The following is a 25575-nucleotide window of genomic DNA, read 5'->3' as shown; positions in this document are numbered from 1 at the left end:
AACTGCTGGTGTAAGGTTTTACTAGCATGGGTTTCCACATCCCACAGATTTACTTCAGCAGGCATTCTTTTCCTTTCATTTATCCTTTGTTGAGTAAGATCTCTCTGATAACCTAGTGACCTACTTGTTAAACTCAGTGGCCTAATCTTTTCTTTCCATGTCACCTCCATAGTATTTGATGTTGGTAGCCTTTTTTTTTTTAATTGAAATTCTCCCTTTTTGATGTCTCTAACACATTTTTTCTCTGGTTTTTCTTGTACATCTTTGAAATCAATTTCTGCCTACTGAAACCTGGCTTCTTCTCTATATACTTTACTTTGTATGTGGCATGCCCTTTCTGGAATCTAAGCCAGAAACTATCATTGTCTCAACTTTGATCTAACTCCTCGTCGTTCTTCATGTCCAGTCTTTGAATTGTCTCTAAAATCTGTCCTTTTTCCAGTTTATGTCACTATAGTTTAGAAGCCCATGTTTTTTCTCTCATGAATTATGACAAATTGGTCTGTTCTCCCTAATGCTGCTAACATTATTTCAGTATGTTTTTTACAACATAAAAATTAAGACCTCTCCAGTGAATAAAGTCCTGTTTATTGAATAAAGGTTGAGCTCCCGAGCATGGTATACAAGGTTGTAATATCTGTCATTGATGTGCTTTTCTAGCTTCATTTCCTGCTGTGGATCCCAACCAATCTTATGCTGCATCAGCACTTAAGTATTTTCATCAGATGGTGCTTCTTAAAAGAAACCCTCTGGGAGAAATCCTCTGGGATTATAACCTCCTCATCCCAACTATTTTATTGTTCAGTCTATCTATGTAAATGCATATGTAATTATCTCTAGAAAATCATATTGTGGTAGTATTGTCTACGTGTTTATCTACCCTTCTGGGCAGTCATACCCTTTGTTGTATTCTCCAAAGCCAGTAAAGTATTTGGAACATTTTAGGCATTTAAACTTTTTCAGCTAACATTCCTTTAAATTTTACTATGGCTGTTTAACAACTGGCATCACTTTTCCAATAATTTTTTAAAAAATTTAAGTTTTTTTATTTTGGGGGGGAGAGAGAGAGAGAGAGAAAGAAAGAGAGAAAGAAAGAGAGAAAGAGAGAGAGAGAAAGAAAGAAAGAGAGAGAGAAAGAAAGAAAAAGAAAGAAAGAAAGAGAGAGAGAGAAAGAAAGAGAGAGAGAAAGAGAGAGAAAGAGAGAGAGAAAGAGAGAAAGAGAGAGAGAGAGAGAAAGAAAAGAAAGAAAGAAAGAAAGAAAGAAAGAAAGAAAGAGAAAGAAAGAAAGAAAGAAAGAAAGAAAGAATGAATGAATGAATGAATGAATGAATCCCAAGCAGGCTCCTCAGTACAGGCCTGTTGCAGGGCTCAATCTCATGACCATGAGATCAGGACCTGAGCCGATATCAAGAGTTGGATGCTTAATTGACTGAGCCACCCAGGTGCCCTTAATAACTTTTTTTAAGTTTCTTTTTTTATTTTAAGTAACTTCTACACCCAAACATGGGGCTTGAACTCATGACCGAGAGATCAAGAGTCCCTTCAGGGGAGGGGCAGAGAGAGAGGGAGAGAGAAAGAATCCCAAGCAGGCTTGGCACTGTCAGCACAGAGTCTGACGTGGGGGTTCAAACTCATGAACCGTGAGATCATGACCTGAGCTAAAGTCAGACGCTTAACTGAGCCACCCAGGCATCCCATCCCCCCAAAACTTTTAAGCCTATGCTTGTAAAAATATTATCAGACTATTTTGTCCATAATTTGTAGGTACATATTTTAGCATTAATTTTTAAAAATTTTTTCACAGTTTTGTTTTGTATTTTGAAGCTGTTACTTGATTAAAAGCACAGTTATTACAGTTAGATTAGTAACTGAGATAAGTGACCCCTGAGTCTTCGTACCTTTCTTTGTCTTTAAACACGGAAATAATATTTTTATAATATAGTAATGTTATAACAGAATATGTAGTTATTTTGAAAATTAAGAACATAAAGAATTTTGTGCATCTCATATTTTTTATTATGTTTGTTCTTGTCTTATACTTAAAAACATGTATGTGTGCAAGTAAAATTATAATTTGCCCCTCAATTTTGAAACATTTTTAGCTTTATCATTTTAATTGACATGTAACAGTATATTAGTTTCATATTTCAAGAATGATAATGTACCTTACATTATATTATACCTTGGCGTTTTTACAGTACAACTTTGGAGGGTTGTTTGTTATCTCACTACCACTTATTTAGGTCTTGTTTTTCAGATTATTGAAATTTGCATGGTATAACTAAAAATGAGAATTACTTCTTTTTAAAAAAAAAATTTTTTTTTTTTTTTAACATTTATTTGTTTTTGAAAGACAGAGAGAGACAGAGCGTGAGCAGGAGAGGGGCAGAGACAGAGAGAGAGACACAGAATCCAAAGCAGGCTCCAGGCTCTGAGCTGTCAGCACAGAGCCTGACGCCGGGCTCGAACTCACAGACTCAGAGATTATGACCTGAGCTGAAGTTGGACACCTAACTGACTGAGCCACCCAGGTGCCCCAAATGAGAATTATTTCTTGACTAAAGTAAACTAAAATCAAGAAAAAGTACAGCATATAATGAAATACATTTAAGTTCTCTTTTGAGTGGTTTGTAAAGTTAGTTGACATTGAGGGTCTATCAAAAACTAGAATATACTAAACATAGATTTGTGGTATTTGAGATTGTTTAATTGAAAAATAGTTTAGAATTCAAATTTTGCATTTATTTGAATTTACTGGTACAATTAATGGAACAAATTAAATTTAATTATAATTAATATGGAGCTAATTTTTACTTTATGGTTGAGATAGTATTGTTTTGTCTATGAACTTGTTACTTTAAAGATAGATCAATTATATACATTATTAGACACCTATACAACTATAGAAATTAGGCAGACATTAAAGAAATAATGGAATTTTCCCTCATCTTGTGCTTCCAGTTGTCTATTTCCAGTTGTTCGGAGTCAGACTAACAGGGGTAGTTGCTGATATTTTTTTACAATTCTGTTATCATTTCGCCTACCTGGTTAACTGCTTATTCTTCCAAACCTAGTTTGTGTATCTGTTGGCTGTGACATTCTCCTTGACCAATCTCAAACATGCCTTCCTTCGTGTGTCTTTTGTGCATACCTGATTGTGATCTTCATCTAGCTTCAGCATTTCCTCATAAATCCGGGGTTGATTTGTGTCTTTTTCATGAAGCTGAGTATTCTTTCTCAGAGGATGAATATTCCAGAGGATGAATAACTGGTTAAAGTCGTGAGAGTAGCTGTTTTCTGGTTTTAGAATCTAAATGGTGCCTCAGTTTGTGATGCTTACCTTTGTTATATCATTTAGCATATGGTAATTCTGCTACCTGTATGCATTTACTCTCTTGTTATCAAGAAACTCCCTTGAGTTTCTTAAGGGAAATGGGAGCTTTTCATTACCTTTTTCAAAGATGCTTGGCAAAGTGCCTGGGAAGTAATGGGTGTCCAATGAAAGTTTGTTGAAAGAGGAATATACGTATTAGAAAGGAAAAGTTATTGGTTTGTTTTTTTTTAAACTCTATAAGCTTTGAAGAAGTTGGAATTTTGATACAGGTTGTAGAAGTCATTATTTGGAGAAGAACCCACATGTGTACATGTTTGAAGTATCAGAAATAAATGGTTAGTGAACAAAATTCTAGAATTCGGTATATGCTTAATGAACACATACCATATGCCAGGAATTATGCTAGGACTGTAGAATTATAGATGACACCCAATTCCAGCCTGTGAGGGTTTGAATTCTAGCAAAGATAGATAAATGATATTTGCTAATGAGTAAACAGAAGAAGGAATGTACAATTAATTTTCCAGTATAGTCCTACTTTTTGGAGAAGTCCTATGCTCAAATCAAGAATGAAATCAGTTATTGGTGTAGTCATTTACTAGTCAAGCACTTTTGGTAAAGTGTGTTCTAACATCATGGCCAATTTCCAGTTTGGTTAAGTTTTCTCAAGAAATTTCAGCCAAATGAAACTGCCATGTCACTGCTAAGTAAAACCCTCCCCTTTTCTCTGTGTATATGTCTATGTGTATGCGTGTATAAATAATGTATATTTTTAAAAGAAACTGCTGTTTTTCAGACGATAGTTATATAATTGAAGTAAGGTTTCAGAGGACTAAAATTATTTGCCTTTGAGAAGTTTACATAGGATGGTACAGATTATTAAATTTATATATATGTAATAATACCAGAAGCAATTTTTTTGAGAATAAAATAATTTTATAATGGGACTGCATTACTGAATTTAACATCTGTTTATTCAACTATATTACTGATTATATTGGCAGTGATCTTCAGTATGCTACTTGGGTATTTTTTTTTTTTTTAAAGCATTGTTGAGAAGATTAAATGAGTTAATTTTTGTAAAGCCTTATCACAGTGGCTTACACATAGTAAATGATCATTGCATGGTAGCCATTACTGTTAAAGTATATGTTTGAAAGAATATTTTTAACATATTGCTACAAAATTAATTTTGTTATTATTGGTGGTTTCAGTAAAAGCAGTATCTTTGAATTATTTATCATTCATATACTAATTTTCTGTGTTCAGAATGCTTTCCTATATATCTTTACATTTGTTCATCAAACCACCCTACATGAGGAGGCCAAGATGGTCATCCAATCACAGATTTAGTGTTAGAGCCTAGATTGAAATCCAGGTTGACTGCTGGTTGATCTTTTCATTCTTTTGTCTCTGATAAAGAAGTTTATAAAACTGTACTATTTGAGTGAAAGATTTCTTTGCTTATTCTTCTTCTGAGGTGTTAGAGAGCCAGTATATTTTGGTAGAAAGATTAGCATTTTGTGGGATATCAAGTTTTCATTCAAGGATTTAATGAAACAGGTGTTTGAGATTTTTTTAAGACACATTTTCCTTTATCTTTGATAGTTTGTAATTTTAGGGTATTGCAAGTATGTAAAATACATTGTGATTTGATTTAACGAATATTTACTAAATATCTGCAATGCTTTGTTTATTGGCTTTCATGCATGTTAAAATCTCTACCTTTTGTTATATGATCTGTGATTGATAATCTGTTTCAGAAGATTGAGTAGGCACTCCATTTTGCAGTATTGTTTATTATGGGAAATTACAGAATTACCTGGAATTTTAGAGTTGGAAGGAACCTTTCAAGAGCTTCCATGAGGTTTAGTAATTTCCTGAGACTGGTGAGTTTTTATTACTTGAAACCTTGATAATAGAGGGATAAGATTGTCTTCATAGGAATGGTCTTAAGAGGTTTGGGGTAGAAATATTGGTATTAAAACTTTCGAAATAGGTTGAGGCCACCATTGTTTGCAAATCCTTCTTGTTTGGGATTTTCAGCTCAGTTCTTGTTGCTGTACTGAGAACTGCCAGGTAAAACGGAGCAATCTGCTAGGTGAGATCTTTTCTATTTGTTGGAACTCATGGCTCTAGCCTAGTATCCTCCTGACAGGTAAGAAAACAGGCCTGGAAAGATTGTGACTTGTTTAAAGTCAGTAGCTGGTTCATTTAATGTCAGATTCAGATACTTGGATTTCCAGTCCCTTTTATTACCTTTCTGTGGTAACATTTAAATTTGCTACCGAGTATGGAAACCAATTTGACAATAAATTTCATATATTAAAAAAATAAATAAATAAAATAAATAAATTTGCTACCGAGTAACTTCTTAAGGATTTCTTCTTGTAAATTTGGTATACATAGATCTAGCGCTGTACATCTTGATAATTTCTAACGTTAAACCTACTACTTATAACTAATATAAGAATTTTTTTAATTAAGTAATTTTTTTTGAAGTTTGTTTTTGAAGGAGAGAGAGACAGAGCGTGAGGGGATAGGGGCAGAGAGAGAAAGAGGGAGACACAGAATCCAAAGCCGACTCCAGGCTCTGAGCTGTCAGCACAGAGCCTGATGCGGGGCTTGAACCTGTAAACCACAAGATCATGACCTGAGCCGAAGCTGGAGGCCTAACCAACTGAGCCACCGAGGCACCCCACTAATATAAGAATTTATGTTAAAACTGGGCTAGCAGTGTAATGCATGAAGAACAAAATGACAGTCAATTATTTCCCCCATGTTAACTCTATTATTTTTGACATGTAATTGTTAACAAACTTCATATTGATATATTTTTTAATATTTGTTTATTTTGACAGAGAGTGTAAGCAAGGGAGGGACAGAGAGAGAGGGGGAGAGAGAATCCCAAGCAGGCCCTCCACTGTCAGTGCAGCGCTAGATGCGTGGCTTGAACTCCAAACCTTGAGATCATGACCTGAGCTGAAATTAAGAGTTGGACGCTTAACCAACTGAGCCACCTAGCTGCCCCTTGATATCTCTTATAGTAACATTTTTTTGTGCTTTATATTCTGACTTTGATATCATAATATTTCTTAGAGGAAAAATCCCAGTAAATATTATTTCCCTTTTTGGGGGGGACACAAATATTAAGAATCATTAATAGTATAATTAATAACCAATTTGTATGTGTGTATATTACTATATGTGTATGATAAAAAGTTTATGCAGCTCACTGGTAATTTTTAGACATGAGTTAAACCACTTCATTTTTACATGTTTTGTGGTCCAGTCAGGGTTCGTTTGCACGCTGTCATACTTTATAGGATGATCTGGGACGATCAACTTAACAAAAGCAGCAGGTAGGTAATATTAGATGCCAAAGAGGTGTTTGTTTAAGAAGTAGAACTCTAAGGGGATGCCTGGGTGGCTCAGTTAGGTAAGTGGTCGACTCTTGATTTCAGCTCAGGTCATGATCTCAGTTTGTGAGATCTAGCCCCAAGTGGGACTCAGCACTGTCAAGGCAGAGCCTACTTGGGATTTGCTCTCTGCCCCTCTCCTGCTCATGCTCGCTCACTCTCTCTCTCTCTCTCTCTCTCTCCCTCTCCTTCTCGCTCTTTCTCAAGATAGATAAATATACTTAAAAAAAAAAAAAGAAGTAGAGCTCTAGGTATATTGACAGAGAAGGCAAAATTGTTTTGGTCTTCTTTGATCTTTTTCCATCCTTTTTTGCTGTTTATCTTTGATCTCCCCAGGGCCCAAAGTCTCTTAATACTCATTTCTAGCTTGCCTTTTTTCCTTTTCCCCTAGCTTGCCTTCTTTCTCATCCTTTATTTTCTCCACTCCACCAGCAGTTCTTCCTTTACTAGAAAATCTTTATTGTTTTCTCTGTTCTGTAAATCTAAATAAAGTAATTGTTTCAAGTGTTAATAAATATCCTGAGCATGGTGGGGGGCGGGGGTGGGTGGGTAGAGTTAGTTTTTTCTTAAGGAAGTAATTGGTTGATAAAAATATTACATGTTCATGGAAGATACTAAAGAAATAAAAAGAGGAAAATGGGAATGCTCATCACAACATCTCTCCAGCCAGAGATCGCTGTTTCTAACGTGTGTTTCCTTTCTGTTTTTTACAAGTGGATATTAGCATTAAAAGGGGGAAGTTGAGGTGTCTCTCTCTGGAAGAATGGGAGAAAGGAGGAGAGTTCTAAATCAGGAGTGTTTCTCTGACTTCCCAAGACAGCTCTCATCTTGCCTTCTCTCTGTACTCCAGTAGGCCTCACAAACACTGGTGGTAGGGAATGCTTTTGAAAACAAGCCAAGAAAGTTGGTAAAATACTGTGTATCATTATCTTCTTAGAGTTTAATAAATTGAAAGTTCTGAGAATCCTCCAAAAGAATTTGTTTTAGCTTATATAGTTGTGCAGTTCTCAGTTTTACCTGAGTGGATTTTGTTTTATTTTTTCTCTATTATAATACAGAACTCGTTGAGACATTCTGTTCTGTAGGCCCTTGCTATTGAAATGTGGTCCAAAGACCAGTGGCAGAGACACCTCCTGGGAACTTGTTAGAAATGCAGAATCTCTAGGCTTCTGGCTGGCTCAGTTGGAGGAACCTGGGACTCTTGATCTCGCTTGTGAGGTCAAGCCCCATGCTGGGTGTAGGGATGACTTAATCAATAAAACTTAAAAAAAAAATGCAGAATCTCTAGTCCCACCAAGGATTTACTGAGTCAGAATCTGCATTTTATAGGTTATTCATATGCACATTAAAATTCAAGAAGCACTGCTCTGGTTTTTTTCAAGATAAGACAGTGAGGTGGGCAAGGCTCTGAGGTATTCATTCTACTTGAACTGCTTATTCCAAAGGGCTTTCCCCTTTCTTTTGGGGGTGCACGTGTGTGTGAGGCAGCATTGCATGTACGAGTGTGTATATGAGCATGCATTTGTGTACAACATGTGAGCGTGGGTATGTCTCTGTTAATGGTGCCCCCTCTGGCCAACACTTCCCTCATGAATTCTTATGTCAAAAAATGCCGCCTCTGTTAACACATCCTCCCTCTTATTCCTGTTTCTGATATCCATACACAGCCATACATTCCTTCACCCATACAGCTCACTCCGAGCTGGCTTTGGGAAACCTGTGAGAGAGCAAGTTGCAGGGAATAAGGGAGTAAGAAAATGTTTTTGCTGGTTAGAATCAAGTAACAGGTTTCTTGGGGTAGAAATGAGCTAGCCTTCCCTCAGAAGAACACAGGGGTTTTGAATTGTGTTGGTTGGAGCCCTGAAATCTCATGAAATTATCTCAGTGACTGCCAGCAGGAACAACCAAGTGGGGCTCCATGCTCCCACACTCCACTTCAGCTACGACATCTATGCTCTTATATACTTTATTCACTAGGGTTTCTTTTAATTTATTTCCTAAAGGTGCTTTGCTATTGGAACAGTTTTTTTTGAAACCACTGCCCTGTTCCTTCCATTTAGCTTTCCACCACTTAAATTTGTCTGTTCAGCGTAGGCTGGGTTAATTGTGACTGGACTTCTTAGCCACACGTTTCAAAAGCAAGAGCTAATAATGAATTTTGTGTAGTGATGCGTAGATTAAAAAGTTTGTCCCTTGAAAAGCCTTTTCTTCCCCCCTCCTTCCCTTTATCTTTCCTTTCTTTTCACCCATCTTGTTAGACACTTTGCTCTTTTTAAAAAATTTTAAGATTTTTAAAAAAGTTTTTTTATGTTTATCCATTTATTTTTGAAAGAGAGAGAGAGAGGCAGAGAGAGATGAAGAGAGGTAATCCTAAGTAGGCTCCGCACTGTCAGTGCAGAGCCTGACATGGGGCTCAATGTGGGGCTCGAACCCATGAACCATGAGATCATGACCTGAGCCGAAGTCGGATGTTTAACTGACTGAGCCACCCAGGTGCCCCCTTTCCTCTGTTTTCAAAGACCAAGGCTGGTAAAACCTAGAGCTATATAATCATTAATTAGTTGAGTGATGACCAGTATAATTTATAACAAGAAATATATTAAATTCATTATGTCATCAAATTATACTTTTTGGTGACATGGATAAGGCTATTCCATTATCTATATGAATGTGGTTATCACATTTGGGTAGTATTCCCTCGCCAATTTTCCATAAACTTAATGCCTCTGATCACATGGCATTTTCCTGTAATATTCCTTGGTAATTGACAGTTTGTGATCTTTCCATCTTCTACTTGTGTAGGACTTCATTATACATATTTTTGGTGCAGGAAAATTTATCTAGTTTTATTTTTTTGCCTACATGTTTTTTTATTTTATTATTCTAAAAAATACTTATTTTGAGAAAGAGCGTGTACGCATGTGGGAGGGATGGAGAGAGAGAGACGGAGAATCCCAGGCAGGCTCCATGCTGTAGCACAGAGTCCAATGTGGAGCTCCATCCCACGACGATGGTGAGATCATGACCTGAGCCGAATCTAGAGTTGGATGCTTAAGTGACTGAGCCGCCCAGGCGCTCCTACATGTTTGTTTTAAATTTTTAGGTGTATTCAGTATAATGGAAAGCAAAAAAAAAAAAATTTTTTTTTTTTCAGTATTTCAGAGTCCCTACAGTAGTTCCCTGTAGTATAGTGATGAAGAGTTTGGACTCTGGAGCTTGATTGTTTCGGCTTAAATATTGATCTCACCACTTACTAGCTGTGTGACCTTGTGAAAGTTAATCAACTTTTGAAGTCTCAGTTTTTACATTTATAAAATGGACTTGATAATAACACCTACCTCACAGAGTTGTTGTGAGGATTAAATGAGATAAGTCTTGCAAAATACTTGACAGTACCTGGCATATAGTAAGTCCTCAGAAAATGTTAGCTAAAACCATCAAATACATGAATGGTGATATAATACTTGATATCCGTTAGGGGTATAACAGTCCCTGTCGTCAAGCATGTGGGTTCAAATGTGGTAGCTGACAAAACCAGAACATAAGAATAAGGGTCTTCTACTAAAGGATAACATTTCCACAAATTATTTCAGGGATAATTTTACAATTTCACGTACCCGCCCTTTCCCCCTCCCTCCCTCTTTTCTTTTCTCTCTTCTCCTCCTTGCATGCTGTTGGGGTGGGGTGTGTCCCCTAGTAACCAGATGTGACTTGTCACATAAACATTTGGGGATTACCAATGAAAGTTTTAACTTCTAAAAAGCACTTTGGTAGTGTAATAGTGGTAAGCAGTATTTATAGACTTAAGAGTTGAACAGTTAAAAACATTTTTTACTGTTTGCCATAGTTAAAAAGTAAGTCTGTTTCCAGGGTTGGATTGTCAGAAAGCATGGTCATGATCTTTTTTAGGCCACTCTGTCATCTTGTATATTATGTTGTTTTTTCTGTCTCATACTGTTCCATCCTCCAAAATTTTCTTTTTTGGTCTTTATGATTGCTCAAGCATCATCTCTCAAGAAGCATATCTTTATCTCTAGGCCAGAATGAATGTCCTTTGAATTATTCTTGAAGCATTCTATCCAAAAATCTGGTGGTTGTAATTACATAGTGTACTGAAATCATTTTGTTTCTGTTTCTTTCTCCTTCTTAGGAGAAATCACTGTAATCGCCTTACCATTTGTCCTGGAATCCTATTTCAGCTTAAATCCCCACCTTGCCATTTACAGCCATATAACCATACAGCTTTATGGTGATGATTCAATGTGATAAATGATGTAAGGAACTTAGCATAGTTCTTAGTTAATTAATTATGATGATAATTATAAATAGTAATAAAAATTCCCAGTGCCTGTCACTGTGTCTTGCATAGATATTGGTAATGCTTAACTGCAAAGACTCTTTATCATGTATCTGATTGCCGCTTTAAGCTGTTTTCCATTTCTTGTTTTTTAAGCAATGTTTATATAATACTTCATTTTATCAGTTTGTGAGTTGGATGTATTATGTTTAATTATGCCCGTTTAACCAAAGTTACCTTCATGTGCAGCTTTTTCAGCAGTTTAAAAATGTTTTCTTTTGCCATCAGTATAATGTAGACTTTAAACCACAACTAATAGCATTTTATTTTGTCATAATGTCATGCTTGTTTGTTAAATCTGAACTAGAGGCAGGGAAACCATTTAGTGGAAGCCATTACAATAGGTCTAGGCAAGATACAGTAGTGGCCAGAACAAGGATAATGTCAGTGGGAGACAGAAATGAATGGATTCTAGATACATTTAGGAGCAAATTGATAGGACTTGATGGGTGGCCGGAGGTGGTTATGGGAGATAGGAAGTTGGGTTAGAGAGGGAAGAATCAAGGATGAATCCCAGGATTCTGGCTCAGGTAAGCAGCTGGGTAAATGTGCTTTACACTGACAAAGGGAACAGGAAGAGGGACAGTTTTGGGGAAAGGTAGTAGTTCACTTTTAGATTTGTTGAATTTCAGGTATCTGAGGGAAATCTGAGAGGGGAGATCTGTGAGGCAGTTGGATATGTGGGGCGTGAGCTTACAAAGGAGGACAGGGCTATGAATATATACTTGATAGTCATCAAGCATACATGATTGAGTTGAAGTTATGGAAGTAGGTAAGACAGATCAGGGAGTGAATAGACTGCATAGCATGAGAAAAGAGAAACCAGGACAGAAACTTGAGAAACATTACGACCTTTTTGTGTCCACCAAGATGAAGAAATGGAGGAGAAAGAGAAATAGGCAGTAAGAAACTGGCAGAATGTAATGTTACAGAAACTGGGAAGAGATTGTTTTCAAAACGAGGGGATGTAGTGAGCCATGTCAAATGGCCGTTCTTCAGATAGAATCTTAATTTTTCTCTTGCATTCTGTGTAATGTTTATTTTAACGACTGTTAAAATTTATATTTTAGGTTATAACAAGATAATCCTGCAAAGTGCTTGTACTAAGCTTTTCATGGTAGTTACAGTAGTTCTGAATTGTATCTACAGGTTAAATAAAGGAAGTTAATATTTGTAGGTCAGGAGATGAGTAAAATTATGTTAGTAACTAACTTTCTCAAGAATGCTCTAATTATCCAGTAAAATCTATCATTAAGCCTGTGCTTTTACAGGTAGCTCCTGATTGTAGCTATAACAGTTAGTAGAATTAATATAAAAAATTGGGTCCACCTTGGTATCAAGAATTTTTTTAAGTGGTAAGTAAATGTAATAGTATAATTGTGGGGGAGCGTATATGGTTTGAATAATCCTTTATGTTCTGTTTTTAGAAGGAATGAATCATAGCAATCTTTATTGATCATGTAACCAGACAAATCACAGCACTTTTCATAAAACTGTTTGGTTCATAAAGTAATAGTCATCTGTGGAGTAAATTGGATTTGATGTGATTCATGATTCAGGTTTTATGACTGCTGAATAACAAAGTTATTATTTAGAATATAGGCAGTAGTTTGAAAACTGTCAGTGTTAACTTCAGACTATATTGGAATTTGTTAGAAAAATTTGCCATTGTTTTATAAAATCAGATTATACAGAAAATATGCACTTACACATTTTAGAGATGGTTATTAAGGATTGATTTGGAAACTAATGCAGGGCTTAGAGTCTGGTCAGTTTAATTTTAATATAAAAGTTGAGGAAAAGGACATAATTACAGTAAAAGTTAGACTTCATTTTCATGCTGGCATAATTGTTAGCATTGAGAGTACCATTAGCTGTTATTTTTGTATGTTAACTTGGATACTAACTATAGTTGGTGAATAAAGGATTACATATAATGCACCTGACGTTTTGGACTAGGATCAGGAAAATGTTTCCTTGTACTAGAAGCTATAAAGAGTAGATGATACTGACTGTCTATGGAAGTATCCCATTTTAAGACATGGTTTATAAAATGTGGTGCATAATTAAGGGACCTGGGGTATCTGTTAAATTAGGAAGATCACAATATTGTTGAAGATTAATTAATATGATTAAGGTATTCTTAGGAAGAATGAGTAGATATAAAATGTTGTGAAAGAAAAAGTACACAGCATTATGTCACTGGACAATTGGTTAATATTTAGCATAGTAGAAGAGGTGGTAGGAAGTGAGGGATGCTATTTGACAGCCAGTAGAGTAATATTTTATTCTGGGGGTTGTGGTAACCGTAGACTTCTTTATATCTAAATTAATTAGTTCTTAACATCATTCAGTTAAAAAAAAAAAAAAAAAGCTTGCAGACACAGCAACCAGTTTCAGGGCTGCTGCACACTTAGACAAATTGTAATTTTGTATAACAAATTACCTCAAAATTTACTGTCTGAAAATAATAAACATTTATTACCTTATCCTCCTTTCTGAGTCAAGAATTTAGAAGCAGCTTATCAGGTGATTCAGGCTGCTCAGGGTCTCAGGCTCAAATGAGGGAGGATCCATTTTCAGGTTCACTCATGTGGTTGTCAACAGGCCTTAGAATACCTGCTACCAAGTACTCACATGGCTGTCGACAGGCCTCAGGACTCTGGCTGTTGGCCAGAGACATCAGTTTCTTGGCCACATGGGCCCCTCCATGGGGCTGCTCACAATATGGCACCTTGTTTACTCCAAAACAAGGTATCAGAGAGAGCCCCCAAAAGAAGCCAGTCTTTTTATGTCCTAATATTGGGAGTGATATCCCATTACTTCTGCCACATTCTCTTCCTGAGAAATCAGTCACTAAATCCAGCCTATATTCTGGGGAGGAGATTACAGAAGGGCTTGCATACCAGGAGGTTGGTTGGATCATTGTGGGCAGTCTTAGAGGTTACCCACCATGCTACCCTTTAAAGTTTAAACTTTTTGTTGTTGTTGCAGAATTCTTTCTTGGAAGGAAAAGATAGGGGGGAAATTCAAAATATAAGACAAATAAATGAGAAATCATTTTGTCCAAAGCAGGGGTTCTAGGGAGATAGATCTTACCTGCTACCATCCTTCCCCTTTAGCTTCCAAACAATTTGAATATTAGTATTTTCACCATCAAATGTCAGTCAATAACATGAATATATGCTGTTTTTCTCGTGTTTTCGTTTTAGAATTTGTCAACAGTTGTAAAATTCTAGCTTATAAAAATCAGGTATTGGGACATGGAAAACAATTTGTGTAAATGTTTCTGGCAACTTGTAAAGTTGAGGAACTTCCTTTACTAAAGTAAATCTAATGTAAAGCCTGGTTTTATAGTATTAGCAGATAAAGTTTTTAAGTTAATCTGATAGTGATAGTGATTTATTTACTAATTGCTGCCTGGAATGTTTTATTAACTATTTCCAAATTATATGCATTTTTAAAAAATCGCAAGTGTATAGTGGTATTTGGAATTGAGTTTTGATATTAACATGTTCTTACAGCTTTTATGTTGTAATTGGTGATTCCTAATCAGTAACATAAATTACTTATTTTCTTTATCTTGCAGTATAAACAATCTAGCTCAGGGGCGCCTGCGTGGCTCAGTCAGTTAAGTGTCCGACTTTGGCTCAGATCATGATCTCATGGTTTGTGAGTTTGAGCCCCGCGTTGGGCTCTCTGCTGATAGCTCAGAGCCTGGAGCCTGCTTCAGATTCTGTGGCTTCTGCTCTTTCTCTCTCTCATTCTCTATCTCTCAAAAATAAACATTAAAAAATATATATAGTTTCAAAATAATAGTACTGAAATTATTGTAAACAAATCTCTAAGTTTAGAATTTATTTATGTAGTTCTTTTATGTAGTTTTCTTATGTAGACTATATCCCTCTAAAGGTGTATAAAATCACTTGAAAAGCATTTCTGGATGATTATGTCAACAGTTTGATGTATAGAGTTAGATTCTGGGCATTGGGTCTAAATGCTTTATTTACATTAACTTAATTCCCAAATCTGCCCTGTGAACTAGGTTTTGTTGTTATCCTTATTTTGCAGATGACTAGAGTTCTTGCCATTTTGATTTTAAATTAATTATATTAATGAGAAAATAGTATTTTTGTTTCTCTGTGGATTAGTGGGAAATGGTGGATTAAATGAGGGAAAGGACACTATATGTTAACTAACTTGGATATAAACTAAAAACAATAAAAACGAAAGTTAAGAACTGAGGAAAAGGAAATTTTGATTAGGAAATGGGTGGTATTTATAATTTGGGGACCCTGAGGAGAGTGTATCATGGACTGAAAAGGGAGAAAAGTCATAATGGACTCAATTCAAATATAAACACATATGCCCCAATGTTTGTTTACATATGAAACATCAGTAGTGTCACTTAAATATGCATGAATATGTGTATACTGTTAAATTTCATTATGCTGTTATAGGATTCCAAGTCCAGGATTTATGGTAAATAACTTCCCACAACCATAATAATTTCCATAAGAATTTTAAATCTTAATTGAAAATTAGAAAATAAGGTACATGGAATCATCAAAACCAGTTGTAATTTAAATTGCTTCTAGCTAAAATATAATGTCCGAACCAGGGGGTAGTAGTGGAACTGAAAGTTAGCTACCATATTTTTTTATAAGCAGTTTTTTCACAAGTTTAGATTGATTTTATGGAGTAGATTTTTCATTACTGAAATACTTGATTTGATTCTTAATTAGTAAGGAGTACCTTTTTGTGAATGAGTGTTGTAATTATTAGGGCTTACACAAGATAGTTTTGAATAGAGCATCCTAATTTCTGGAAGTACTTTTCTAAGCTATTCTGATAAAATCTGTCTTAGTTGAGGTAATCGCATGATAACAACAAATAGCTTTCAGTGCTGGTCTCTAAGTGACCCTTTTGGTTACTTTAAAATATTTTCAAGATATTTTAATTCTCTTAAATTAGTTTAAAAATGCAGTTGGTTCTATTTTAAATTCATGAGTCTAAATTTGTTATAAATAAAAACTGGGAATTCTTATTTAGTTGTAGTGATACTTTTTATCCTAGATGATGCCAAAAATTTGAAATATTTGGATTATTGCACCTGTATCTACTTTATTAATCCAAACATGTAGGACCTTTATGCCAGGTACTCTTCAGGTACTAGAAGTTAACTAGGAATCTGGAAAACTTAAGTAGAGGACCCTTTTGGTATTCATCTCTGTATTACGGTTAGAAATGGAGGTCTGTGTAGTGCCCTGTTTGTATGAATGGGTCATTTAAAAACAAATGCATTAAACTATTTTTTAAAACTCAGATTTATTTTAAAAAGTATATAATTTATATACAATTTATATCTTCAAATTAAGTAACAATCTAGCAAAAATCTTGATGTGTGCTGTTGACTTATACCAAATGCAAACATTCCATCATAACAAGAGTGAGATGTAAGATTTTCATCAGAATTACGTGTTCAACTTATTTTTGTTGAATGATGAGTTTATACACCATTTTATCCTATTTTATTTTTAAAATATTTTTATTTTATTTTGTTATGGGGGGGCGGGCAAAGGGAGAGGGGGATAGAGAATCCCAAGCAGGCTCCATGCCCAGCGCAGAGCCTGATATGGGGCTCCATCTCACGACCATGAGATCATGACCTGAGCCGAAATCAAGAGTTGGATGCTTAACCACTGAGCCACCCAGGCGTCTCTTAATCCTATTCACTTTTAAAACAGAGAAAAGCTATACATTATCTTTGTTTCTATAGAGTTAAGAAACATAAAAACTTTGTTTCTTGAGGGCAGAAGACGATTATTTAGCAGCATAATGGTAAGAGGGAGGAGTGTTACTGAAATATATCTCTATCTTCAACAGAAACTAGTGTTTACCTGATTAATATGTATTGAATTAAAGGTAATAGAATATTTTCATGTGAACTGCAAAATAAAGTTCTGTTGAGAAGACCTTTTTTTAGAAGTCAGTTTTTTGTTGGTTTTTGTTTTTAATGACAGGACCATTTTTAGACAATTATTTTAAAAGTATAACAGTTAAAACTATGATTTCTACTTTGTGCACATATTTAAATTAAAATCAGCATTCTTATCAGTGGTCTGGCATACTTCTGTATGTGTGTGTGGCTGGTTTCTTATTGGTGGTAAGTGGCTATTTTAAAGACTTAGTGAGAAAAGGGAATTTTATTGATGCTTTTTATCTGAAGTCTTACAGATTGTAGTTCACTGTGGCTGCTACACCAAAATTTGGTGAAGGCTAATGACAATGACTAGCTAAGAAATGGCAGATTTTGATCAACTAATTATACTTTTACTAATATTAAAGAGTGATGGTGTTGTTTCAGTGAAATGGAATAGTCTGATAGCTGATATTTTTGTATATTAAGATATAGCTGCCATTATAATGGGAATTTAAAAATGAAACCATTCAAATAGTATTTTCTTTTCTTTATCTTTCTGATAATGCCAGGAATGCATTTTGTTTCTGTGTTTATTTTGGTGCATTCATATACAGTTACCTGGTAAATTTACACTACTTTCCCCTATAGTTCTATGGGTATTAATAATCTCAAATAAAATTAATCTTCTTATTCTGATAGAGAAGAAAAAGCTGGATCACTTACCAGTAACTGGAGTTCTCCTATTGGGTAATCTCCACAGATCCACATTCTTTGAAGTTATTGTGAATGCCTCGAGGACCAAGGAACCGTTGAAATTTCCAATTTCAGGAAGGTAAGCAAGTGCACTGAAGCATGTCTCTAGCATCTCCCAAATCCCCTCCCCCCAACTTTCTTACATATACGTCTGTACTGCATGCCCCCTCAGTTCCAGTGGATGCCCATCAGGAAGATTCTCATGCTGGACAGAAGGGCAAGAGAGGTGGATCTGTGAGGGAAAAGACCCAATAGGATAACTCAAGTTACTGGTGAGTAATCTAGTTTTTGCAAATTTGAGATTTTTTTTCTCACATTTCTTCTCTTTAGAAGGAATTTAATTACCAAGAGGAAAGTTGTTTGAGATAGCTTCTTTTTGTAAATTTGATGTAGATTTGTGGAGTTAATTATATGAGTGATAAATACCTAGTTCTTGATGGGTGTATGAATAAGTGTGACGTTAAATTTAAAGAGTATCATTTACATAATAGTTGTTTTTTTATAAAAATTATGTGTCTATTATCTTTTGGTAAATAGTGTAATACTTCTAAAGCAATTTAAGGAAGCTGTGTGTTGAATTATTTTATAAATTCCTTTATTTGTGATGTTGCATTTATATGAAGTAAATACTTATACTGTAAAAGTTATGCTTATGCCAAATTTGGCCAAATTCTTTTGGCATAGTACTGAGCAGCAAAAGTAATTTTATGTTAATTATGTAGCATTTCTTACTGACATAGTTTTCAGTGTACCTTTTAACTTCATTGTAGGTATATTTGGAAAATAATTCAGGGTGTGTTCAGCTCTGTTTACTACTTCCTTGTTCATAATAGATGGCCTAATTGATGTGATGGGTGGCCCAGTTGGTTCACTGTGGACTCTCAGGTTCCATAGGTATCAGACAATTTATTGCACTGGCATGTAAATGTTAGAATTGGACAGAATACCTTGCTTCTCATTTCTCTCATTCTGTATTGTTACCAGGTTGTCTTTTTTAAAAGGGCACTTTTAACACATAAAGAGCCTGTAGTGGTGCTCTATTCAAGCTGTTTTATAAAATTTTCATCCATTTGCTAGGTATGTAAGACCTCTTATAATCCCATCCTATTTATCCAGCCTTAATTTCTCCACTTTGAAACTTTTCTTTTGGTCTTACTTGGATACTTGTTATATTTATGCTTTAGGGCTTGTGCTTTTCCAATTTTTTGAAATGACCTCATTCTACTTTTCTGTACTCTAAGGTTGAAGTCAAGTCCTATCCCTTACATAATTCCTTTTGTGCTAGCATCTCTCTGTGACCTATGTTTCCTCAGTGGAGAAATGAGATTGCTATGAGGATTGAATTAATTGAATCGTGGGATATACTTAGTGCCTAGCAGCACATAGTAAACACTCCTGTTAACTATTATTTGATTGTAGATTGATCCTAAACATCTTTTTATCTTAAACATTTCTGTGATTATGGATATAATTTTCATCTGTATGACAGTTTCACCTTTAAACATTATTAGCTTTAGGTTGTATTGCTGTTCCTTCCAGTGTGAAACACTTAAGCTGATTTGTATGGTCATTGAAAACAAGGATAGGATTTTATTGTTTTTAGTCTTATTTAGTTCCGAACGTCAGAGATTGAGTTTAAGTTGTACCCATTAAAAAACTAGTTTTTCATGTAGTTGATAGAAGAAAATGAGTTGTTCATGAATATATTCATTAGTTTTCTTATTTGTAGAGCAGGTTCATTTGGCTTATCAGTCCTGTTTGTAACTTCTTAAGAACAACAGTTTTTTTCCTTTTAAAACTGGAAGAGTGAAATTATGATTGCTTAGCACACTATAAACTTCTGTGGGACATTAAAATAGTGTATAGTTTTAAGAGAGTTAACTAGTTTGTCTCAATTTAAGACTCATTTACTGTTAGTAAACAAACCGGAAATTCAGTGTACTTGATTTTTGAGGTTTGAATAACTTTGAAGATTATTGCTTGATTTTCAGAAATGCTTGGATTTAAGAATACCTATCTGAAGAAGCAGTAAATGAAATTTAATTCAGGGTTACTGAAGGAAGGAAATGACAGATTGAGTGTGAATCTCACCAGAGAACCAGTTCTGCTCCATTTAGACAAAACAAGATAAAGAACATTTAGTGAGATGACTTAAATGGTTGTTTTGAATTTGCTTCTGCACATCCATGTAAGAAGCTATTCAATTTTAATCATTTCTTTGGTGTGATAGTAGTATGGGATATTAAGACTATCCTTGTTCTTTATTCTTTAGAGATAACATGCTGAAAAATTTTGAAGTGAAATATTGCGATGGGTTCACAAATGGATTCAGAAAAAAATGTGTGGTATATTTGTATGTAGAGAGGGAGAAAAGGAGAAATAAAGCAAATGTGGCATATGTTAACAATTTTGAATCTAGGTGAAAGGTATGCAGGACATTGTACTTTTCAACTTTTTTTGTGGTTTTGATATTTTTCAAAAAAAAGTTGAGAAAGTATTTTAAAAAGAACCATATTGTGCTTCAATTTCTCTCATTCTAAAATGGGAATAATAGAGCTTGTTTTTTCCATGCCTTGATACAGGTAAGCACAGTGGGGTACATTTGGTAGAAGAGCAGTCAAGAGAACTTTTAAGAAGTGGATTTTTTTTTTCTTTAAAGAAGAGTTTTGTAGTGGATAACATTCAAAGAACATTTCACATAAAAGTGTATTAGCTTAAAATATATCCCCTTTTCTCATTCAGAGCATATTGCATTATATTTGAATAAGAAGAACAGTCAAGAAGCAATAAATATGTTGAGATATATGGAGTAACTAATTGAAATAAAAAAATATAGCTAGTTATAAAAATAACTCAATGGGCAAAAAAAAGTGATTAGACTCAGCTGAAGAGAGAAGTTATTAATTTCAGGCTAAAACTGATAAATCTTCCAGGACACCAACCAGGAAAATAAAAAGATGAAAAATATGAAAGAAAAGCTAAGCCACTGTAGAGGTGGATTGAAAAGCTCTAGTATAGATCTGATTGGAGTTTTGGAATGGAAGATACAGGGAATAAAGGAGAAGCGGTATTGAAGAAAAAATGACCAAGCATTTTCAAGAATTTAAAAAAAAAATTAAACTGTCAAATAATTAAAGCTGAATTGTGACAAAAGCATTGTATCAGAACTTGAAGGATACAAGAAAAGTGGTCCTCAGGAGTAAATTTGTAACTTTAAATGCATGTATCAGGTTGAAAGAAAATAAATGAGCCAGATAGATACTCAACTCAAAAACTAAAAAAAAAACAAAACAAAAAACAAAAGCTAAGAAAGAAGGAGGGAAGGAAATAAAAACACAAGTAGAATTTGGTGAAATAGAAGATAATTAACAATAAAAATGAAAGCAATGTTTACTCAAGTCAACACTGGTTCTTTTTAGTTGATTAAGTTCTGGATGTACTCATCAAAAACCATGATGGAAATAATAAAATTTAAAATGAGATATAAAAAAAATAAAATGAGATATAATGACAAGTGCAATTATAATTTTGGAATCACAAGACATCACTTATATATATATGTGTATGTATGTGTATGTATATGTATGTATATAAACTTTTAAAAACCAGGTGAAATGGATTATTTTCCAGGAAAAAAATCATTCCAAACTTGTAAAGAAAATCATTAAAGAAATTAAAGTTGCAATAAATTTCCCTGAGAGGAATAGGTTTTTAAAAATAGCAAATTTATTGAGCTATAATCCACAAATTTTGTCACTTATCCATTTTAAACGTGTAATTCAATGGTTTTTAGCATTTTTAGTGTTCTGTAGACATTAACACAATGTTTTAAAATATTTTCATCACCCCAAAAAGAACTGTACCTATTAGCAGTCATTCCCAGTTTTCCCCAAACCCTCCATCCTTGTGCAACCACTGATTTACTCTCCTTCTATAAATTTGCTTACTCTGACATTTTGCATAAATGAAATCATTCAATATATGTGTGGCCATTTGTGATTCACTTCTTTTCATTAGCATAATATTTTAAGGTCCAACTATGTTGTAGCATGTATCAGTGCACTTTATTCTTTTTATAGCCAAATAATATCTCATTGTATGGATATACCACATTTTGGTTATCCTTTAATCAGGTGATAGATATTTGGACTGGTTTGCATTTTTTGGCTATTATGAAAGCCCTGCTGTCAACATTTGTGTACAAATTTTTGTGTGGACATACATTTTCATTTCTCTTGGATTATGTACCTAGGAGCAGAATTGCTAGATTATATGATAACTATGTTTCACCTTTTGAAGAACTGCCAGACTGTTTCCCCAAAGTGGCTGTGCCATTTTACTTTCCCACCAGCAGCGAATGAGGGTTCCAATTTTTCCACACCTTCACCGCCAACACTTTCATTATCTGTCTTTTTTGTTCTAGCCATTCTCATTGGTGGGAAGGCGTATCAGAGAAATAGTTTTAATTGTGATATTTATAATCATATTTCACATCTACTTTGGGGAACAGATAATTCTATTTTTATGCAAAATGGCCCAAATAGTAGCAATCTTATGTATGAATAGATAAATAAAAATTTTGATTAGGATATGGTAGGGGTAATTCTTTATTTGAAAATTATATCAGTGTAACTTACAAGATTTAGGGGAACCGTCTTGAAAGATGTAGTAAAAGTTTATGATAAAAGTCAACACTCATTAATGTTTTTTTAAAAACCCCTCACACCGTGACAAGTGAACTTTTTCTTTCAGTAAAGACTGTCTTTCAAACTTTCTTTCAAGCAAAGAAACATTCCCATTAAAGTCAAGAATAAGCAAATATGTCTTTACTAATAAGAAAAAAGAGAAAGAAATTCAAAAAATTGAAAAAGGAAAAATGAGATGAACATATCCTTAGAACATTTTTTAAAAATCAACACTATTTTTAAAATTTTAGAGAGAAAGCATGCAAGCAAGGGAGAGGGGCAGAGGGAGAGAATCTTAAGAGAATGTTAAGCAGGCTTCATGTTCAGCACAGAGCCTGATGTGGGGCTGGATCCCACAACCTTGGGAAGCATGACCTGAGCTGAAATCAAGAGTTGGATTGCTCAGCCAACTGAGCCATCCAGGAGCCCCCGAAGCTAACACTATTAATAGAATTTAATTTTACTGGATATAAAATCATTCAAATTGGCACTAGCCAGTTATATAATAAAAACTTTCTCCTTTACAGCCAATTCTGTAAAGTGCCCAAAGTTTATTTAAGGACATAAAATTAGACATGAGTAAAAGGCAGGATATACTATATGGGAAGTATATTACTAAAAAAGTTACTCCTCTGTGATTGATTGTGTAGAGTTTCAGACAAAAATCCCAGTAGGATTTTTTTTTTTTTTTTTGTAGAAAATGACCTTCATATACAAAAGTAAAGCCACAAGAATAACCAAGACAGGTCCGAAAGAAGAAAAAGAACAATGAGGAGGGGATTGCGCCATTGGATAGCAAGACTGATTTTAAACTTGGCAGTGTTTAGAATGGATGGCAATGACAATAAATTGCTACACACAACATGGGATGAATCTCCCATGCTTAACGTTGAGCAAAAGAAATGAGAAAATATTATGTATTGTATGATTTCATTCACAGGAAGTTCAAAAACAAGTAGAAGGAAGGGTGCATGGCCGGCTCAGTCAGTGGTGTAGCATGCAGCTCTTGATCTTGTGGGTTCAGGCTCCACATTGGGCGTGGAGCCTACTTAATTACAAAAAAAGCATAACTAATCTACGGTGATAGAGGTCAGCATAGTGATTTTCTTGGAAATATGGTACTGATTGGGAGGGAGCATTCTAGAGCATGAGAAATGTTAATATTTTGATCTGGGTTGGATCACATTGAGGGTGTATAATACTTAAAAAATCAAACTGTATACTTTATGTAAATTATACCTCAAAAAAGTAAAATATAAATTTATGATATTTAAAGTAGTATAGTCTTGGGGCGCCTGGGCGGCTCAGTCAGTTAAGCATCTGACTTCAGCTCAGGTCATGATCTCACGGTTCGAAGAGTTTGAGCCCCGTGTCCGGCTCTGTGCTGATAGTTCAGAGCCTGGAGCCTGCCTTGGATTCTGTGTCTCCCTCTCTCTGCCCCTCCCCTGCTCATGCTTTGTCTCTGTCTCGCAAAAATAAATAAAATGTTAAAAAAAATTTTAAAGTAGTATAGTCTTAATACAGGAAAAGGCAGATTAATAGAATAGAGAGTTCAGAAATCGATTCATACATATTTGAAAAGTTGGTAAGTGCTAGAGATGGCATTTTCTATCAGGGAAACAGAGTGAACTCTTTAATTGGTTTTCCATATGGGAGGGAAGACAGGTCTCTACTTCAAACCATATGCAGAAAACAGTTCTGTTTCAACTTTACACTAAGAACGAACAACTGTTTAATAAGGAAGAAAATACAGAAGAATGTAGGTCTTTACAGGGCGCCTCAGTGGCTCAGGTGGTTAAGTGTCTGACCCTTGATTTTGGCTTGGGTCATGATCTCATGGTCATGAGATCAAGTCCCACATTGGGCCCCACATGGAGGATGGAGCCTGCTTGGAATTCTTTCCCTCTCTCTCCCCCTTCCATACTTGTGTGTATATTCATTCTCTCTCTCTCTCTCTCTCTCTCTCTCTCTCTCTCCCCCTCTCTCCCTCTCCCTCTCCCTCTCCCTCTCCCTCTCCCTCTCCCTCTCCCTCTCCCTCTCCCTCTCCCTCTCCCTCTCTCCCTTCCTCTCTCTCTCTCTCTCTCCCTCCCTCTCTCTCTTTCTTTCTCTCTCTCTATCAAAAAAATAAAAAGAATATGTGTCTTTACGATGTGTGAGGCTTTAACAAGTCAAGAAAAGAATGAACCTTTGAAGATAAAAACATCAGAGATAAAGGATCCAACTACCTCAGAAAGAAAACCTTAGGTTTAATAAAATACATCACAAATTAACTCATATATAAGTGGCATGACTGGGAGTTAGGTGCAATGTGTACAATATTCAGTGGATTCGTGCCCAGAATATATGAAGATGAAAATAATAGGACAGATGATACAAATGCAAATAAAGTGAACAATGGATATTAAGGCAATTCACAACAGAGGAAAGGAAATTGGAATGGCTAATGAACTGGAAAGATGCTTAGTCTCATTTGCAGTGAAATGCAATTAAAAACTTATGAGCCATCAATTTTCACCCATTAGCTCAGGATCGGGTAAGTGTTACACAGTTGAAAATGTGCATATCCTCGTATCCAGAAGGTATTCAAGATATTATTAGTTTAGAGAAAGTGGCACATTTGCCCAGGGAGATTTCTACAGGGATGTTCATTTGGAAAAAAATCTAAATGTCTGTCTATAGGAGGCATGGATAAATAAGAAATAAAATAGTTATATTAACAGAGAATTACTAAATCTGCTTAGATTATCATCATTGTGACTTTTTTATATTTCAAGAAAAAAAGTTACACTGTCTATGCCCAGGAATTCTTTTAAGCATTTATAAACATGAATTTTTTTAGTCCTCATAAGAACTCAGAAATTGGTACAATCATTATATCCATTTTACATATGGGAATACTGAAGCATAGAGAAGTAAATAACTTACCACTTTCAAAGGTGGTAAATAGCAGAGCTGTGATTGAAAGCTAGGATTTGAATCTCACTTGACTGGCTCCATAGTCCACTATGCCATGCTGCCTTCTGATATAGTTAAATAAGGAGACCTCAGAAATGTAATGTGAGGTCAAAGCAGAACGTTGTGTACAGTGTGATCTCATTTACATC

The 25575-nt window shown here is 35.0% G+C and overlaps 1 protein-coding gene across 18 annotated transcripts in view; it reads left to right on the top strand.

The window, feature by feature from the left end:
- Positions 1–25575, top strand: part of YAF2 (YY1 associated factor 2) — a 75739-nt gene that overhangs the window by 6684 nt on the left and 43480 nt on the right. For 5 of the 18 annotated variants that reach the window (XR_006709358.1, XR_006709361.1, XR_006709360.1 and 2 more), the window contains exons 3-4: positions 17733–17865; positions 17959–18058. The exons of 4 other annotated variants lie outside the window; for them this stretch is intronic. Coding sequence is in view for 1 of the 14 variants with exons in the window: in XM_045465821.1 (XP_045321777.1) it covers positions 17794–17865 (72 nt within the window). In the remaining 13 variants the exon portion in view is untranslated. Of the gene's footprint in view, positions 1–17732; positions 17866–17958; positions 18059–23168; positions 23378–25575 lie in introns of those variants that run through there. 9 more of the 18 variants (XR_006709357.1, XR_006709368.1, XR_006709363.1 and 6 more) reach the window with 7 other exon arrangements.

The sequence above is a fragment of the Leopardus geoffroyi genome, chromosome B4, assembly GCF_018350155.1.
Source record: "Leopardus geoffroyi isolate Oge1 chromosome B4, O.geoffroyi_Oge1_pat1.0, whole genome shotgun sequence".
In the NCBI taxonomy this organism is placed as follows: domain Eukaryota; kingdom Metazoa; phylum Chordata; class Mammalia; order Carnivora; family Felidae; genus Leopardus; species Leopardus geoffroyi.
The sequence above is the reverse complement of the archived record's forward strand: the minus strand, read 5'-3'. Positions and strand labels throughout refer to the sequence as shown.